The sequence below is a fragment of the Cetorhinus maximus genome, chromosome 32 (genome assembly GCF_964194155.1).
Source record: "Cetorhinus maximus chromosome 32, sCetMax3.hap1.1, whole genome shotgun sequence".
Lineage (NCBI taxonomy): Eukaryota > Metazoa > Chordata > Chondrichthyes > Lamniformes > Cetorhinidae > Cetorhinus > Cetorhinus maximus.
The window spans coordinates 13,846,822-13,867,047 of record NC_135910.1 but is presented as its reverse complement, the minus strand read 5'-3'; the positions used below and the strand labels follow the sequence as shown (position 1 = coordinate 13,867,047).

At 51.3% G+C, this 20,226-nt stretch overlaps 1 protein-coding gene across 1 annotated transcript in view; it reads left to right on the top strand.

Moving 5' to 3' along the window:
- Nucleotides 1-20,226, top strand: part of vaspb (vasodilator stimulated phosphoprotein b) — a 92,284-nt gene that overhangs the window by 50,296 nt on the left and 21,762 nt on the right. Inside the window, exons 2-5 of the mRNA XM_078533169.1 lie at nt 9,952-10,123; nt 13,555-13,735; nt 16,654-16,717; nt 18,907-19,043. Of these exons, the coding sequence (XP_078389295.1) occupies nt 9,952-10,123; nt 13,555-13,735; nt 16,654-16,717; nt 18,907-19,043 (554 nt within the window). The remainder of the gene's footprint in view (nt 1-9,951; nt 10,124-13,554; nt 13,736-16,653; nt 16,718-18,906; nt 19,044-20,226) is intronic.

Below are 20,226 nucleotides of genomic sequence, written 5' to 3'. Positions count from 1 at the left end.
TCTAGTAAACCTTCTGTGAACTGCTTCTAACGCATTTACATCTTTACTTAAATAAGGAGACCAGCATTGTACGCAATACTCTAGGTGTGGCCTCACCTATACCCTGTACAACTGAAGCATAACCTCCCTACTTTTGTAATCAATTCCCCCCACAATATATGATAACATTGTATTAGATTTCCTCATTACTTGCTGTACTTGCATATTAATCTTTTGTGATTCATGCACTAGGACACCCAGATCCCTCTGAATCTCGGAGCACTGCAATCATTTAGCATTTAGACAATAAGCTTTTTTATTCTTCTTGCCAAAATGGGCAATTTCACATTTATCCACATTATACTCCATTTACCAGATCTTTGCCCACTCACTTAGCCTTTCTATGTCCCTTTGTAGCCTCCTTATGTCCTCTTTGCAATTCATTTTTTTACCTACCTTTGTGTCATCAACAAATTTAGAAACCATTCCTTCAGTCCCTTCATCCACGTCATTTATAAATCCCAATAAGCCGAAGAGTGTGGGTGGGAGGAAATGAGAAAATGCCACACTGAGGGGGTGCTCTTCAGGGGCTGGGACACATTATTGGGACAGTGTAGCGGGAGCTTTACTCTGTATCTAACCCCGTGCTGTACCTGCCCTGGGAGTGTTTGATGGGGACAGTGTAGAGGGAGATTTACTCTGTATCTAACCCCGTGCTGTACCTGCCCTGGGAGTGTTTGATGGGGACAGTGTAGAGGGAGATTTACTCTGTATCTAACCCCGTGCTGTACCTGCCCTGGGAGTGTTTGATGGGGACAGTGTAGAGGGAGCTTTACTCTGTATATAACCCCATGCTGTACCTGCCCTGGGAGTGTTTGATGGGGACCGTGTAGAGGGAGATTTACTCTGTATCTAACCCCGTGCTGTACCTGCCCTGGGAGTGTTTGATGGGGACAGTGTAGAGGGAGCTTTACTCTGTATCTAACCCCATGCTGTACCTGCCCTGGGAGTGTTTGATGGGGACCGTGTAGAGGGAGATTTACTCTGTATCTAACCCCGTGCTGTACCTGCCCTGGGAGTGTTTGATGGGGACAGTGTAGAGGGAGCTTTACTCTGTATCTAACCCCGTGCTGTACCTGCCCTGGGAGTGTTTGATGGGGACGGTGTAGAGGGAGCTTTACTCTGTATCTAACCCCGTGCTGTACCTGTCCTGGGAGTGTTTGATGGGGACAGTGTAGAGGGAGCTTTACTCTGTATCTAACCCCGTGCTGTACCTGTCCTGGGAGTGTTTGATGGGGACAGTGTAGAGGGAGCTTTACTCTGTATCTAACCCTGTGCTGTACCTGCCCTGGGAGTGTTTGATGGGGACAGCGTAGAGGGAGCTTTACTCTGTATCTAACTCCGTGCTGTACCTGCCCTGGGAGTGTTTGATGGGGACAGTGTAGAGGGAGCTTTACTCTGTATCTAACCCCATGCTGTACCTGTCCTGGGAGTGTTTGATGGGGACAGTGTAGAGGGAGCTTTACTCTGTATCTAACCCCGTGCTGTACCTGTCCTGGAAGTGTTTGATGGGGACAGTGTAGAGGGAGCTTTACTCTGTATCTAACTCCGTGCTGTACCTGTCCTGGGAGTGTTTGATGGGGACAGTGTGAAGGGTGCTTTACTCTGTATCTAACCCCATGCTGTACCTTTTTTTAATTTATTCTTTCGTACGTCATGAGTGGTGCTGGCAAGGCCAGCATTTATTGCCCATCCCTAATTGCCCTTGAACTGAGGCTGTTGTAGAGGGCAGTTAAGTCTCAACCACATGGCTGTGGGCCTGGAGTCACGTGTAGGCCAGACCGGGTAAGGACGGCAGATTTCCCTCCCTCAAGGGGATTAGTGAATGGAGATGGGTTTTCACAACAAGATGAGCTTTCAATTCCAGGTTTGTTAACCGACTTTCAATCCCATGAGCTGCTGTGGAGGAGTTTGTCTCCAGAGCATTAGGCTGGGCCTCTGTATTACTCATCCAATGACGACACCACTATAGCATCATCTCCTGTCCTGGGAGTGGTTGAAGGAGATTTACGGTATCTGACCCAGGAGTGTTTACTGATGTCACTGGGCTCTTCAATTATAAAGTGCTCCAGCTATCGGTGTACATGTGTCATGTGCCCTACAGTGAGCACTTGTTAACGTTCCAGAGAAACTCTGTTAAACCTGGGATCCTGACTGTGTGGCCTGGTCTGGGGCTGAAAGCCTATCTGTTATTTTCCCCATTGCCAGTCTTCTCTCTGCCCCTGAAGGAGCTCTTGGATCTCACTCAGCGAGGGGCCATTTTCAGTCATCGCCCTGAATGGCGATTGCCCCCAGGCTGTCAACAGCCAGCTCAGGCCTGTTCCCTTCCTCGTCCGGCGTTTATTTTCCAGCAGAGATTCCTGGATCGCAATCAGGAGTAGGGACTGAGGCCAAATACCGTGCCCCCCACCCTTGCTGTGAAACCCGGGGAGCTAACTCAGCTTAGACCTGCTAGTCAAGGTTCTGTGGCAGCTTGTGTGTGTGTGTGTGTGTGTGTGTGAGTAAGTAAGTGTGTGTGTGAGTAAGTAAGTGTGTGTGTGAGTAAGTAAGTGTGTGTGTGAGTAAGTAAGTGTGTGTGTGAGTAAGTGTGTGTGTGAGTAAGTAAGTGTGTGTGTGAGTAAGTAAGTGTGTGTGTGAGTAAGTAAGTGTGTGTGTGAGTAAGTAAGTGTGTGTGTGAGTAAGTAAGTGTGTGTGTGAGTAAGTAAGTGTGTGTGTGAGTAAGTAAGTGTGTGTGTGAGTAAGTGTGTGTGTGTGAGTAAGTGTGTGTGTGTGAGTAAGTGTGTGTGTGTGAGTAAGTGTGTGTGTGTGAGTGAGTAAGTGTGTGTGTGTGAGTGAGTAAGTGTGTGTGTGTGAGTGAGTAAGTGTGTGTGTGAGTGAGTAAGTGTGTGTGTGTGTGTGTGAGTAAGTGTGTGTGTGTGTGTGAGTAAGTGTGTGTGTGTGTGTGAGTAAGTGTGTGTGTGCGTGTGAGTAAGTGTGTGTGTGCGTGTGTAAGTGTGTGTGCGTGTGTGTGTGTGTGTGTGTGTGTGTGTGCGCGCGAGAGAGAGAGAACGAACACTCATTGTGAGTGAACACATTGTGAGCCCTGCCTACCGTCTCGTCAAGAAACGAGACCTGAGTGCCAGGCGTGCATGGGCATGTCGCGTGTTCGAGAAGTGCCAAGTGTTTCAGGGCAGCAGGCTGATCGGGTGACGAGGAGCTGCCCGAACGCTGCCTGGAAGAGCCTTGCTAACTCTTGAGGAAAATGTCGGCGGGCCGCAGCCAAATCTGTGAGACACTGACTGACACGTGTGTTCACACGCATCATGTGGGGGCAGGCACAGAGTCGAAGAGAGCAATGCAGCGCCCAGTCAGCACTTTGAACATGTGAGTCATCACAATCTGCAACCTGCTGCCTGAAAGGGCTGTGGAAGTGGACTCATTAGAAACTTTCGAAAGGGAGTTGGCCAAATGCTTAAGAAGGAGGAATTTGCAGGGCCACAGGAACTAATTGGATAGCTTTTTCAAAGAGCCAGCACAGGGGGTGATAGACTGAATGGCCGCCTCCTGTCCTATATCAATGCGTGGGCTTTTGTACGTCAAAGGAGCACTTTTTGTTATTAAAATCTCCATGTTACAGCAGAGCACTGGTTGGGTTAGTCAAGTGAAAAATATACTCGAAGACTAAAACCCCTTCATGCTGCAAGTTTGGGATCTTTGTGTCTGATGAGAGCAGAAGGGGCCTCGGTTTAACATCTCGCCTGACAGTACAGCACTCCCTCAGTACTGCACTGGGAGTGTTGGCCTTGATTATGTGCTCAAGTCCTGGAGCGGGACTGGAACCCACCACCTTGTGAGTCGGAGATGTGAGTGCTAAAGCCTGAGTTTGAAAGCTGACTTTTCCCCCATCCCCCATTTCGGCCAGTGGGCAAAGTTGGGGGTAAATCAGGAAAGGGCTCCCGCTCCTAATTTTAATCCAGTGCCTCACTTTGGGTGGGGGAGGGATGAGAGGCAGCTGCGATGGCACCCAAAGTCAAATAGCTTCCTTAAAGTTGCTCACCAATGAAGGGAAGTCTTGAGTTTAATTGAACCCTTTGTGTTAGTTTATTAAAGGTTGCTGAATGAACCCTGTGTCTCACTTGTTTCACTATGTCTACTAAAAATGTAATTTGCTGGCTTATTGCTGACCAACTTCCTTTTCCTGGTAACCGCCCGTTGCTGAGATGAGACGCGATCTTGTGGTTGAAGTGGAAGTTCCTCATTATTCTAGTTTATTCAACAAACATTCTTCCCATTCCAGGACCACTGACCCATCAGTTGCTGGGATCAGACTCTACTGCCCCTGTACATCATTTCCTCTTCCCCTCTCGCCCCTCCCTGCTGACTGACTCCCTCCTTTACCCCTGCACCACCTCCCCCCCCCCCGATCCGAAAATACAAGATATGTGTAACCTGTTGAACTGAAAAGTAATACAAAAAAACAATGTTTATATCTTAATATCTGTTCCCCTTGCCCTCCCAGGGCAGGGACAGCACAGGGTTAGATACAGAGTAAAGCTCCCTCTACACTGTCCCCATCAAACACTCCCAGGGCAGGGACAGCACAGGGTTAGATACAGAGTAAAGCTCCCTCTACACTGTCCCCATCAAACACTCCCAGGACAGGTACAGCACGGGGTTAGATACAGAGTAAAGCTCCCTCTACACTGTCCCCATCAAACACTCCCAGGACAGGTACAGCACAGGGTTAGATACAGAGTAAAGCTCCCTCTACACTGTCCCCATCAAACACTCCCAGGACAGGTACAGCACGGGGTTAGATACAGAGTAAAGCTCCCTCTACACTGTCCCCATCAAACACTCCCAGGACAGGTACAGCACAGGGTTAGATACAGAGTAAAGCTCCCTCTACACTGTCCCCATCAAACACTCCCAGGACAGGTACAGCACGGGGTTAGATACAGAGTAAAGTTCCCTCTACAGTGTCCCCATCAAACACTCTCAGGGCAGGTACAGCACGGGGTTAGATACAGAGTAAAGCTCCCTCTACACTGTCCCCATCAAACACTCCCAGGGCAGGGACAGCACAGGGTTAGATACAGAGTAAAGCTCCCTCTACACTGTCCCCATCAAACACTCCCAGGGCAGGTACAGCACGGGGTTAGATACAGAGTAAAGTTCCCTCTACAGTGTCCCCATCAAACACTCTCAGGGCAGGTACAGCACGGGGTTAGATACAGAGTAAAGTTCCCTCTACACTGTCCCCATCAAACACTCCCAGGACAGGTACAGCACGGGGTTAGATACAGAGTAAAGCTCCTTCTACACTGTCCCCATCAAACACTCCCAGGACGGGTACAGCACGGGGTTAGATACAGAGTAAAGCTCCCTCTACACCGTCCCCATCAAACACTCCCAGAGCAGGTACAGCACGGGGTTAGATACAGAGTAAAGCTCCCTCTCCAGTGCATCTTCTGTGCCAGCCTCCTAAGTACCTCCCACGGCTGCAGTGCTGTCTCAGTTCCTCCAGTTCCCTCCGTAGCTGCTCTGTGGCCCTTTTCATTCTGAATTAGGAACAATTGTGCCCAGGCCTAGTAGGAACAGATTGAGTCTCATTTCACAGGATCCTTACAGGCAGGAGACAGAGCTGGACCTGAACCAGGTTCCAAAGAGTGAACAATGTTGCGGACTCAGTGTGCCATTGGGTCTGTGAAGTGTATCTCTCTAAGCCCTGTTAGTTCTGTCCCTTCCCCTTTTGCAACCCACACTGAAGACGAGAGACAGATTCTAATTTTGACTGACTCAGTCTCAAACCAGGTCATGTAGGTGGCCTTTGGGAAGTTGAGGCTGCTCCACATCCAACTGTCTTGTGAGTCTTGATAGAGTCATTCGTGGGCCATATCTCTTGAACTATTCCAACCCAGCCCTGGCCGGCCTCTCATGTTCTACCCTCTGTAAACTTGAGGTCATCCAAAACTGCCCGTGTCCTAACTCGCACCAAGTTCTGTCCACCCGCCACCTCTATGCTTTGCAGACCGGCATTGACTCCTGGGTCCGGGAATTTCAAAACACTCATCCTTGTATTCAAATCCCCCCCATGGCCTCATCACCAACCCCCCCCACCCCCGGCCCTCCCCACAGCCCCGTCATCTCCTCCAGCCCTTTGAGATATCCCCGCCCCTCTAATTTTGGCCACTTGAGCATCCCCGATTTCCATCGCTGCACCACTGGCGGCCAAGCCTCCAGGTACCTGGGCCCCAAGCCTCTAGAATTCCCTCCCTAACCCTAACCACCTCTCCCTCTTCCTTTTAAGGAAGTTCCTTAAAGCCTGTGCTAATGCTGCCTTTGTCTTTCTCAGGGGAATAGGATAGTTACCTGGAAAAGTGTTTACAGGACTCTCGGTGGGGGGGGGATTGGGGATTAGCTGTGGTTCTCGCACAGAATGCTGGCACAGACATGATGGGCCGCATAGCCTCCTGCTTCATTGTAACCATTGGGGTTTTATACAGCGTTTTAACGTATTATGAGTTATCGTTGACCTGTGCAAGGCCGCGTCCTTGACCTGCAGTGACAGCTCCGACTACTTCAGAGATAATATTAGCGGGTGGGAGGAGCTACCAGGCTCTGCAATACGATTTCCAAAAATGGAAGTAATTGACCCCTCTGCTCTTTTTCTGGTGATGAGGTTTCTTAACTAATTGCCTCTAATTAAAGCCATGTGACCCAGTGATGATATGCTGGCCTCTGTGTCACTGATAAGCCATCTCTCTTCCTGTTTGGAGCATCAGCCTGTGAAGCCACAGCCATCTGCAAGGCGATAGCGCTCCCAACATCCCAAATAGTGATAAAAGCAGAATGCTGCGGATGCTGGGAATCTAAAACAAAAACAAAGAAGTTGCTGGAAGAACTCAGCAGGTCTGAACTTTCAGACCTTCGGTCTGTCCGCAAGCATGACCCAGACCTCCCTGTCACTTGCCATTTCAACACCCCCACCCTGCTCTCATGCCCACATGTCCGTCCTTGGCCTGCTGCAATGTTCCAGTGAAGCTCAATGCAAACTGGAGGGAACAGAACTTCATCTTCCGACTAGGTACTTTACAGCCTTCCGGACTCAACGTTGAGTTCAACAACTTCAGACCATGAACTCTCTCCTCCATCCTCACCCCCCCTTTATGTCCCCTTTTGCTAATAATTATTACATATTTTTTATATATTTTCTTTTCCCACCTATTTCTATTAGTATTTTTAAAATTTATTTCCAGCCATTGTTTTATCTCCACCTTTTAGCCTATTTCAATCCCTTCCTCCACTAGGGCTATCTGCAACTCGCTCGTCCTGCTTTCTACCCTCAATGTCACCATTAGCACATCCTTTACCTAATATCACCACCGTCAACACCCATTTGTCCTTTTGTCTATGGCAATCTCTCCTTTGCCTCCACCTATCACTGGCCCTCTATCCAGCTCCACCTGTCCTACACCCCCTCAACCAGCTTATATTTCACCTCGTTTCTATTCCTCTTTAGTTCTGACGAAGAGTCATACGGATTCGAATCGTTAACTCTGTCTCCCTCTTCCACAGATGCTGTCAGACCCGCTGAGTTTCTCCAACTGTTTTATGTTTTTACCCCACATAGGGAGTTACTTACCAAAATAAGGCCAGAGGTCAAGCCAGGGAGCGTTTCTCAATGGAGCATCCCCTTGGAGGCACTGCTCACTGTCGCCACACTGTGGATGGACTGAGCGCTCGACTGACCAGCGCAGAGACCGGTAGCTGCAACATCACTGCCCAGCTCGCCTCCCGCCCCCACCCTTCCAACTTCCTCTCCCATGTCGCCCCCCACCCCATCCCCCTCAGACTACCTCACCCCCCCCTCTCTACCGCCCAGAAGCCTGGATACCAGGAGAACTCCCAGCGCTCTTCTTGCTAGACATTTCGACCTGTGGAGCTGTTAATCCCGTTCTGTGGCTTGTGCTGCGGGATTTAAATCCCGCGATTATAACTGAGGGAGATGAGATTCTACAGTAAGCCAGGGCTGCACCGTATTACAGGATACTGAAATTCCTGTCATCCAGGAGCAGCGTGGTGGAGTCTTGACCGGGCGAGAGGGTTGGGGATCTCTCACTGGGGCTCCTGAGCTCTTAACAACGTTTACCCCCCCTCAACCAGGCTCACTAATCTCAATACAATAACCTGGTGATCAGCTGGTTGCTGTTTGTGGGAGCTTGCTGTGCATACCTGGCTGCTGCCTTTCCTGCATTATAACAATGTCCGTACTTCAGAAGGTATTTCATTGGCTTTGGGATGTCCTGTGTTATGACCAGAAAGCCGATGTTAATCACTGCGCAGACCAAATCCCAGAGGGAAACCTGGCTCACGGGCCATACCTTATTTTTTGAAACTGAGAAGATGATGTATCGATCTCAGCAGTAAAAGGCCCAGTAACACTTTGGGGATTTTAAAAATTATAAGTCAAAGTTTTTTTTTAATTAACGTGAATAAGCAAAAACTTAAGCACACAAGATTACAGTTACACAATTAAGGCAAGTCTTACAAAACATTCCCCCAAGAAGCTCTCTACTTCACCAAAACCCACAAGTAAACACCTCCAGGCAACACTCCCTTATAGAGGTTAACAATAAGAAAAGTTCAGTAATATTACATAAGGCAAGCCATTGTGGTTTCAATACAGGCATTCCACATGACCATGATCTCTACCTTCATACACTGTGGTGAAATCCACTTCAGAATAAAACTGCTTGTTGCAGCCCAAGGCATTTCTGGCTTGACTGAATGGTTGATTCACAAGGCATCCTCTCCCAGCCCAGAGCTGCCGCTATAGCTTAACAGTGAACCACAGTAACTCGTATATACGTTTTGGCCCCTTTCATCGCGGGTTCTGTTGTTCTGACACCTCTTTGAAACCCAAATCCTTCCAAATATAAAATCTTTCGTGTTTCTATCTTGCCTTTGCTTTCGGGTCAATAGAGTAATGTCCTTCAAGATGCAAACATGTTTCCCTTTGACTTCCCTTTGATATTCAAACGAACTTCCCACTTATCTAAAATTGCAAATGTTGGATCGAACATATTTACTTGTACCTCAAACTTAACTCCTCTATCCTTTTCATGTTTTCAACCCCTCCCAGACAATCTGACTCCTATCAATCTGTTGCCCAGCTTAATTAAATCTCTCTCACTCTCTCTCTCTCTCACACACACACACACACACACACACACACACACACTCCCCCACCGCCTTCTTTATAGAATGACACAATATTCCCCAAAAATATTAAAAAGTAACATCCATTCTCGCATCTAAGCTGAAGGGTCTCAGACTCGCAATTGCTCGTGAGCTCCCCTTTGTTTCCTCTACCTTCTCTCTCCCCTTCACTCCCTCGCCCTCTCCCCAACCCTTTTGGCTATTGTGCTCTCCCCCTCCCCTCTTTTTGATTCCTTCACTCATTCCCCCTTCTTTCCCTTTTTTCCTACCTTCTAAGACCACCTTGGCCCCCTTTCCTCCCTCCCCCTCTGCACACGCCTCTCCCACCTCTCCTCCCACACCCTCACACCCAATCTCTTGACCCCGCACTCTCTTCCGCCCCCTTGCCTTCTCCTTCCCCCTCCCCTCCCACGACTTGGGCAGGCGATCAAGTGATGTCCCCATGATGATGATGATGTTGTTGCCAGGCGCCAGCGCATTCACTATCTTGCGTCTGGACAGCAACGAATGGGTGAAGAGCCTCTCATGCACCCAGCCTATCTCAATAGGTTCACACCCACCCCATCCCGAGCTAGGCGAGAAAGTAGATTTTTTAAAAGCGTTTGTCATGGGCCATCGTTGAGGGTGATGGTTTCATTGAGAGTCTTTATTGGGAATGTAACGGGGTTTTACTCTCCGAGCTATCCTGATAACCACTGCTTCCTGTTTCAGCGAGACGAGTATCTGCCAAGCTCGGGCCACGGTGATGCTCTATGACGACGCCAACAAAAAATGGGTCCCGGCAGGCACCGGGCCGCCAGTCTTCAGCCGGGTCCACATCTACCACAACTCCAGCAACAACGCCTTTCGTGTCGTGGGTCGCAAAATACAGCAAGACCAGCAGGTAAGGCGCCAAACGGTCGGCCGGTTGGGGCCCAGTGATCGGAGAGTCTTTAAACCGTTCAGAGATGGTGAAAAGAAGCATCGCTGAGCCCTGTCATCTTCGGGGTTAAGCCAGGAAATGCCTCCGTTCACGCCTTTCTGTTTCGGCGAGATTCCTTTTCTTTGCTTATGTGTTGTTTGGTTTACTTAACGCTCGTTAGAAGCTGCATGTATTCATCCACAGGGACCTGTCCTCTACCTGGGCTTCTTTTTTTAATCATTCATTCACGGGATGTGGGGCATCGCTGGTTGGGTCAGTATTTATTACCCATTCCCAGTTGCCCCTTGAGAAGGTGGTGGTGAGCTGCCTTCTTGAACCGCTGCAGTCCATGTGGTATAGGTACACCCACAGTGCTGTTAGGGAGGGAGTCCCAGGATTTTGACCCAGTGACAGTGAAGGAACAGCCAGTATATTTCCAAGTCAGGATGGTGAGTTACTTGGAGGGTAACTTCCAGGTGGTGGTGTTCCCATGTATCTGTTGCCCTTGTCCTTCTAGATGGTAGTGGTCGTGGGTTTGGAAGGTACTATCGAAGGAGCCTTGGCGAATTCCTGCAGTGCATCTTGTAGATGGTACACACACTGCTGCTACTGTGTATCGGTGGTGGAGGGAGTGAATGTTTGTGGATGGGTGTACCTACACCACATGGACTGCAGCAGTTCAAGAAGGCAGCTCATCACCACCTTCTCAAGGGCAACTAGGAATGGGCAATAAATACTGGCCCAACCAGCGACGCCCACATCCCGTGAATGAATGATAAAAAAAAATGTTTGTGGATGGGGTGCCAATCAAACGGCTGCTTTGTCCTGGATGGTGTTCAGCTTCTTGAGTGTTGTGGGAGCTGCACTCATCCAAGCAAGTGGAGAGTATTCCATCACACTCCTGACATGTGTCTTGTAGATGGCGGACAGGCTTTGGGGAGTCAGGAAGTGTGTTACTCGCTGCAGAATCCCTATCCTCTGACCTTCTCTTGTAGCCACAGTATTTATATGGCTAGCCCAGTTCAGTTTCTGGTCAATGGTAATGCCCAGGATGTTGATAGTGGGGGATTCAGTGATGGTAATGCTATTGGACGTCAAGGCACATGTTTCTTTTACCTGCATTGTGCCTTTTTTTGAGTAAAACAAAAGCGTGCGGTAGTTTCCTGGTGCCTTCTCCATGGCAACACCTAGGCCGATCCGAGTCAACTTGCCAACTAATCAGCATCCCCTTTGCTCATTCAGTGTGTACAAGTGTTGGCTTTGAAATTTGGTATTCTTGTGCCTGTCCTGATGAGTGCAAGATGAAAAACTTTGACAGCATGTCTCTTCTATATGGATTCCAGCAAAGCCTTTGACAAGGTCCCACATGGGAGACTTATAAAGGAGTCAAATGCACATGGGATACAGGGTAATTTGATAAGGTGGATTCAAAATTGGCTTAGTTGTAGGAGGCAGAGGGTGATGACAGAAGGATGCTTTAATGACTGGAAGCCCGTATCCAGTGGCGTACCACAAGGATCTGTGCTCGGTCCCCTATTATTTGTTATTTATATAAACAACATAGATGACTATGTTGGGGGTAGGATTAGTAAGTTTGCAGATGACACAAAGATTGGCCGGGTGGTTAACAATGAGGTTGAGTTTCTTGGGCTGCAGGAAGATATAGACGGGGTGGTCAAATGGGCAGATAAGTGGCAGATGGAATTAAACCCTGAAAAGTGTGAGGTGATACACTTTGGAAGGAGTAATTTGACAAGGAAGTATTCAATGAACGGCATGGCACTAGGAAGTTCTGAGGAACAAAGGGACCTTGGCGTGTGACTCCATAGATCTTTGAAGGCAGAGGGGCATGTTAGTGGGGTGGTGAAAAAGGCATATGGGACACTTGCCTTTATCAATCGAGGCATAGATTAAAAAGTAGGAAGGTCATGTTGGAGTTGTATAGAACCTTGGTGAAGCCACAGCTGGAGTACTGTGCGCAGTTCTGGTCGCCATATTATAGGAATGGAGTGATTGCACTGGAGGGGGTGCAGAGGAGATTCACCAGGATGTTGCCTGGGATGAAACATTTAAGTTGTGAAGAGAGGTTGGATAGACTTAGGTTGTTTTTGTTGGAGCAGAGAAGACTGAGGGGCGACCTGATCGAGGTGTACAAGATTGAGGGGCATGGACAAGGTGGATAGGGAGCAGCTGCTTCCTTTAGTTGAAGGGTCAGTCACGAGGGGACATAAGTTCAAGGCGAGGGGCAGGAGGTTTAGGGGGGGATGTGAGGAAAAACTTTTTTACCCAGAGGGTGGTGACGGTCTGGAATGCGCTGCCTGGGAGGGTGGTGGAGGCGGGTTGCCTCACATCCTTTAAAAAGGACCTGGATGAGCACTTGGCACCTCATAACATTCAAGGCTATGGGCCAAGTGCTGGTAAATGGGATTAGGTAGGTAGGTCAGGTGTTTCTCACGTGTCGGTGCAGACCCGATGGGCCGAAGGACCCCTTCTGCACTGAGATTCCTGTCAGCAATATTCATTCGTTCTTGAGATGTGGGAAAGGTTGTCCACAATTGTTGTCCATCCCCAGTTGTCCCTGAGGAGACGATGTTGTGCTGCTTTCTTGAATCACTGAAGCCTGTGTGGTGAAGCTACTTGCACATTGTTGGACAGGCCACTGAAGCCTAATGGTCACCTCGCTGCACTGGTAATCCCGAGGCCTGGCCTAACCTAACCTGGGGACATGGGTTCGAATCCCACCACAGCAGGGCAGGTGGGGGGATTTTAAATTGAAATTAATAAATCTGGAATGAAATGCTCGTCTCGTTAATAAGCGTGATATAATAATCACAAAAGCTCATCTGGTTTAATAACGACCATCGGGAGAGGAAATCGGCCAACCTTACCCGGCCTGGCCTGGATGTAACAGCAAAGCCACGGGAATGTGGTTTGGCTGTGAAAGGGGGTGAGCAGGGGCTGCATGATTGTGTCAATAAAAGCAGCTCGGCGCCCCCTTCACACGTTTCCTCGCCCTCCCCCCTCGCGATGCTCTGACCCAGATCTGACAGCCCGGCCTGGAGTAACGTGAGGGGTTAAAACCGGGTGCAGGGCACGCAACCTCCGCCTTGATGTAGAGGGCTGGGGAAAAACCCGATTCAACCGTTGACTTTCCGAGACAATCGAACAAACGCTTGTCAAGGGAAACTCTTCGGGGCTAGGGGGCAGATGATGGGCGGGATGGTCTCTGCCCTGGAACGGCCGGTGAGTCGGCGAAATGGCAGCGTTTACAGTTCCTAAAGTGGGTCGTGACTCCGAGCCGCCCGGCGTTTTGTGCGGAGGTCCGTTCGTGGCGCTCACCCCCCCCCCCCCCCTTTTTTTAATTAGCCGCGGCCCAGCAGGTCCTAACCCCGGCCTCCCTTTCTCGTTTCTAGGTTGTGATAAACTGCCCCATCGTCAAGGGCCTCAAGTACAACCAGGCCACGCCGAGCTTCCACCAGTGGCGAGACATGCGCCAGGTCTGGGGGCTGAACTTTGGGAGCAAGGAGGATGCCACGCTCTTTGCCAACGGGATGCATCACGCCCTGGAGGTGCTCGAGGGGACGGCCAGTGTGGGTAAGTGTGACTTTTTCCACGCTGGTGAGGGGAAGAGGCATCGTAAGGGCTCCCAGTTCAAGGGCGTTGGTTGCGGGGGGGCGCAGTGGGTGGCAGAGTGTCGCGGGCACGTTCCCCTGGTGAAGTTGGCCCACCGGTGATTGGGAAGACCAGTACGAGAATTGTACCACGCGATGAAGGGGAGAGAGGTGGAGGCAAACCCACCTGGGGCAAACCTACCGCTGGAACTTGGAGGACGTCCCGGGGAATACTTTTCAGCATTTGACACCCAAGGATTTGATTTTCGTGCGGCAGCTGTTTTGGGCACGGCGCGATCCCACAAACGTGGATTGCCGTAAAACCCAAACTGCTTCGCGAACCTTACAAGGCCGACAGAGAGAAACTACTTCCTCCCAGGTTGTGATTGGGTGGTGGGTGGTCCAGAAGAAGGGGATAGAAATCTTAAAAATTAAATTCAGCATTTAATTAGGAGACTGGCATCCTCCGGGATGGGGCAATCCGGGAGTTTTCATTCCTCTCGTACCAGCCCGCACTTTCCAAACCCTTCAGCTCAAACTCTCTGCGTTGGTTTAAGGTTCAGAACTTGCATTCCTGTAGCGCCTTTCACGACCCCCCCCCCCCCCCCCCCCCCCCCCCGCAAGGTTGACAGCGCTCTTGCAGCGTAATATCTACTTGGCGTTTTGTTTTGAGTTTTTAATGTTGGGGCTTCCTCCCTGTGTGTCGGTTTTAACTTTGTATCGTCTCAATATTCTCAGTTGGAATTTTCACTGCAGTGAGGGTCTTGCAAGAGGATTGTGGCCCTTTAGCTACAAGCGAGGCACCTTTTAACCTTTGGGAGTGAATCACCTTTCACGATGAAAGGGTAACACTTTTATATATTAAAAAAATCCAACGGGACACAGGCTTTGGGAAAGCTCATGAAAGTTTGGGGACTCCTTGGAAAAGTTCAAACCTTTGAGTGCACTGCCCCCCCTCTCCGTGTGCGTGTGTGTGTGTGTGTGTGTGTGTGTGTGTACCTGTCATTCTTTCTCTCCGTGTGTGTGTGAGCCTGTCCCCCTCTCTGTGTGTGTGTGTGTGTGCGCCTGTCCCCCTCTCCGTGTGTGTGTGTGCGCCTGTCCCCCTCTCCGTGTGTGTGTGTGAGCCTGTCCCCCTCTCCATGTGTGTGTGCGCGCCTGTCCCCCGCTCCGTGTGTGTGCGTGCGCGCCTGTCCCCCTCTCCGTGTGTGTGCGTGCGCGCCTGTCCCCCTCTCCGTGTGTGTGTGTGCGCGCCTGTCCCCCTCTCCGTGTGTGTGTGCGCGCGCGCCTGTCCCCCTCTCCGTGTGTGCGTGTGCGCCTGTCCCCCTCTCCGTGTGTGTGTGTGTGCGCGCGCCTGTCCCCCTCTCCGTGTGTGCGTGTGCGCCTGTCCCCCTCTCCGTGTGTGTGTGTGTGCGTGCCTGTCCCCCTCTCCGTGTGTGTGTGTGCGCCTGTCCCCCTCTCCGTGTGTGTGTGTGCGCCTGTCCCCCTCTCCGTGTGTGTGTGTGCGCCTGTCCCCCTCTCCGTGTGTGTGTGTGTGCGCCTGTCCCCCTCTCCGTGTGTGTGTGTGTGTGCGCCTGTCCCCCTCTCCGTGTGTGTGTGTGCGCGCCTGTCCCCCTCTCCGCGTGCGTGCGTGCGCGTGTGTGTGTGTGCCTGTCCCCGCCTCCCTCCGCCCTCATGCCTGTGTCTTGTTCCAACTGCTCCTCTTGGTCCATTCAGTCCCCGCACCCAAAGCAGAGTTGGAGTTTTACCAGGAGGTGAATCGCTTGCTATGGGGGGGAATGTTCCCCTGCGTGTGGTAAATGCTGCCCACCAGAGAGAGCCTGAGAATTCTGCATTTCAGGAACCCACACCTAGAACAAAGAGGAAGACTCGCTCTCTCTGATACCTTGGAATTTTAAATTACGTTTGAAGTGTAGCCAATGTTACATGGGCATTTAACATTCTCATCCTTGTTTTCAAACCCACCCCACCATGGGCTCATCCCTCCCTATCTCTGTAATCTCCTCCAGCCCCTCCGCGATATCCATGTTCTTCCAATTCTGGCCTTTTGAGCATCCCCTGATTTTAATCGCTCCACTATTGGCGGCCACCCCTTCAGCTTGCCTGGGCCCCAAGCTCCGGAATTCCCTTCCTAAGCCCCTCCACCTTGCTCTCCTTTTAAGACGCTCCTTAAAACCGACCTCTTCGACCAAGCTTTTTGGTCACCTGTCCCAATATCTCCCAATGTGGCTCGGGGTCAGATGTCTGCCTGATATCGGTCCCGTGAAGCACCTCAGGAACGGTTTGCCGCGTTGATGGCGCTATATAAATGCAAGTTGATGGATCTCCGAGGTGAAAGCAAAATCCTGCGGATGCTGGAAATCTGAAACAAAAACAACAACAGCTGGAAAAACTCAGCGGGTCTGATAGCGTCTGCGGAGAGGAACACAGTTAACGTTTCGAGTCCGTGTGACTCTTCATCAGAACTAAAGAGAAATAGAAATGTGGTGAAATATAAGCTGGTTTAAGGGGGGGGGGTGGGACAGGTAGAGCTGGATAGAGGGCCAGTGATAGGTGGAGATAACCAAAAGATGTCACAGACAAAAGGACAAAGAGGTGTTGAAGGTGGTGATATTATCTAAGGAATGTGCTAATTAAGGGTAGAAAGCAGGACGAGCAAGGTACAGATAGCCCTAGTGGGGGTGGGGTGAAGGGATAGAAATAGGCTAAAAGATGGAGATTAAACAATAGATGGAAATACATTTTAAAAATAATAATAGAAATAGGTGGGAAAAGAAAAATATACAGATAATAAAAATTAGAAAAAAGCGGGGTGAGGATGGAGGAGAGAGTTCATGATCTGAAGGTGAGCCTGGGAAGTGAAACCATTAACCCTTCAGCTTCTTCCCCCCACCTTCTGTGCAGGACCCGGTGCCCCGCGACTGGTGAATAACGGACCAACCGCTGAAGAGCTGGAGCAGCAGAGGAGGTGAGTCCCCTCATGGGGAATGAGCCTGGAGCGCGTCAGCCTCATTCCAACACCGACTATTTTTAACAAATCCCAAGTTTGGAGCTCAAGGTGGTCTCTGCCAGGCTGCAGCTACTGTGTGTGGGGGGTGGGGGGCTTTACACATGGGACCCAGTTCCCTCCCCCAACTTTCAACTCTTAATCTAAAGACATAGTCCACTGCCCCTACCCTGAGGGTAAATTCTTCTACTGAGGTTCACCCGACTCGTTCCTTGGGATCGAGGGGCTTATCTTATGAGGAAAGGTTGAGCAGGTTGGGCCTGTTACCCATTGGAGTTTGGAAGAATGAGAGGTGATCTTATTGAAACGTATAAGATCCTGAGGGGACTTGACAGGCTGGATACCGGGAGGAGGTGGGAGAGACTAGAACCAGGGGGCACAGTTTTAAGAATAAGGGGTCTGCCATTGAAGGCCGTAATGAGGTGATGTTTCTCCTCCCATAGGATTATTAGTCTGTGGAATTCCCTTCCCCACAGAGCAATGGAGGCTGGGTCACTGAATTTATTCAAGGCCGAGTTAGACAGATCTTTGCGAGACAAGGTGAGTCGAGAGTTATGGGGGGGCAGGCGGCAAAGTGGGGCTGAGACCACAGCCAGGTCAGCCGCGATTTTATAGAATGGCAGAGCAGGCTCGAAGGGCCGAATGGCCTACTCCTAAGCCCCTTGTTCCTGTGTTGACTTTTCTCCTGCCCTGCACGTTCACTATTGCGAGGTCTCCGCGTGGGACCAGAGCAGCCCAATTGGATCATGTCCCATTGCCTCGAACGCTGTGAACGCTACCTCACCGCGCACCAACCCTTCGGCTCAAGCTCAAGAGGATTGGAGAAAGGGGAAAGCCCAGGGGGCTTCAACTTCCTGATTTGCTAACGTCCAATCCGCGCATCCTGAAAAATCAAAGCTTGTATAATTCTTCATCGCAGAGTGGACAGAATCACCTCTGTCTGAGAGATTGAAGCCCAAGAGAATGTGTGGCTTTGTGACTAATGCCCCGGAAGTGAAGGGGAGTCCATGGAATTAGCCGTGAGTATTGGCTCATGTTGCTGTGTGCACCTCGAGCCCATTCCTACTCACCTGTCTCTCACCCCCGCTCCCCCCCCCTCCAACACACACAGTCGCGCGCACACAGTCACTCTCACTCTCGTGCGCACACACACGCAGAGTCACACTCACGCACGCAGTCACACGCGTGCACACGCGCACACACAGTCACACTCTCACTCGCTTGCACACAGTCACAGAGTCACACAGTCTCTCACGCACACGCACAGTCTCACACACACACAGACGCACACAGTCACACGCGCGTACACACAGTCACACTCTCACTTGCGCGCGCACACAGTCACACACACAGTCTCTCACGCACACACAGTCACACACACAGTCTCTCTCTCACGCACACGCACAGTCACACACACGCACAGCCACCACCTTTACTACACGAGGCACCCGTCAGGCAACAATAGGCTGACAAAAAGTCTGCTCATCTGTTTTCCAATTTGCCCCAGTTTTGCCAACTTTATTGGGGGTTTGGATGGGAGTGATGCCCCGGGGGCTGTTACTGGGGTTGAGGTAGGCAGAGAGAGAGAGAGAGAGAGAGATGTCCCATTCCTGCCTCCTTAGTGGAGCCAAGTTCATTTCCTGTTTCAGATCAGATTTATAACTGGGGTTTTAAGTCTTGCTGCTCCAGAGGCTCTGGGGTGAAAGGGGGCGTCTGTGCTCATTCTGCCTTTTTAAAATGGGGGCCCGAGACCCCGGGAAGCCAGCACTTGCCTCTCACGGGCTTTCCGTTCTGTCGATCCCCCTGACCCAGGGGTTGTGGTCAAATGCTGGACTTGAGGTTGGAAGGGCAGAGGTCACCATCGGGGGATGCAAGGTCAAAGAGCGTTGGGCTGGGGAGGGGGGTGTCTTTGTTCATGACCCACTGGCTGGTAGCTCGGGATCAGATATCCCACTGGCTGCCTGTCCAAGCGGCGTTGTGCACCGTGGGGTTGAGGACTGTCCAGGTGCCCTGCAAAAGAAGGAAACAGGCTTAACTGTTGGGTCGTCCAGCCTCGCTCCTGGAGGCCGTGGGCTCGGGTGGGGGGAGGGGTAAGAGAAACCAGCCTTTCGTGCCCTTGACGTCCCCATGTGTGTTTCTCTGACCAACAGGCAGCAACTGGAGCAACAGAAACTGGAGCAACAGAGACTGGAGCAACAGAGACTGGAGCAGCAGAGACTGGAGCAGCAGAGACTGGAGCAACAGAGACTGGAGCAGGAACGTGAACAGCTGGAGCGACGCGGTGCAGGTATGATGTGGGGGGGGATGTGGGGGTATTGAGGGGTGGGGGTGTCGGGGGGGTGGGTGGGGGTGCGGGGGGTGGGTGGGGGTGCGGGGGGTGGGTGGTGGTGGTGTCGGGGGGTAGGTGGGTGGGGGTGCGGGGGGTGGGTGGTGGTGGTGTCGGGGGGTAGGTGGGTGGGTGGGTGGGGGGGTGCGGTGGGTGGGGGTGTTGGGGGGTGGGTGCGGGGGGGTGGGTGCGGGGGGTGGGTGGGGGTGTTGGGGGGTGGGTGGGGGTGTTGGGGTGGGGGTGGGGGGCGTTGTGGGGTGGGGGTGTTGAGGGGTGGGGGTGAAGCGGTGCTCCCTCCTCTGGCAGCTTCAATCCACGGCGGTGAGACCGGGGGTTGAACCTTCCCTTCGTGACTCCTGTGGCGCTCGTGCCTTCCCTGGTCCACAGGCCGGTGGGACCTCAATGGAAACCGTGCAGGGCTACGGGCGAAGTGAGGGTGAGGGGAGCGGAGAGAGTGCCCTGGGGCTTGGTGGGGGCTGGTGGGGCAGGTGTGGAGAATACCGATTGGAACGTGACGGCCATTGGGTAGGTAAGTACAGTCTTAACCTGGGATTGTGTAAGGCACCACGTACAATGTGAAGTTTTAAAATGGGACCTAAACCCTGGGCCGCCCGATTTAAGCCAAGCCGGTACTTTGGTTATGTTGATAAGTTGCTTATCTCCTGGCATCTGTGACAATTGAGAGTTTATGTAACTCTTAAGGCAGTGAAAGCGGATTTAATTCCCTGATTTTTGCGAGCTACTGGACATCTGGCTTCTGACTGACCAAGTCCCAAGAAACAACTTGTATTTATATAGCACCTTTGACATAATAAACACTCTTCCCCCCACCCCACCCCTGCCCAGTGCGCTGCACAGGAGCATCATAACACAATGCATGACCCCGCGTCACATGAGACGTTGGGCCAGATGACCCAATGCTTGGTCAAGGGGGTAAGTTTTGAGAAACAGAAGAAAGCGAGAGGGGGAGGTTGAGGGAGGGAATTCCAAGAGCCTGGGGCCCAGGCAGCTGAAGGCCCGGCCGCCAATGGTTGGAGGGATTATTATTGGGAATGCATGAGCGGCCAAAATTAGAGGAGGGTTTGGGGCTGGAGGAGATTGGAGATTACAAACCTCATCAACTCCTCCTGTCTCCTTTTAAAAT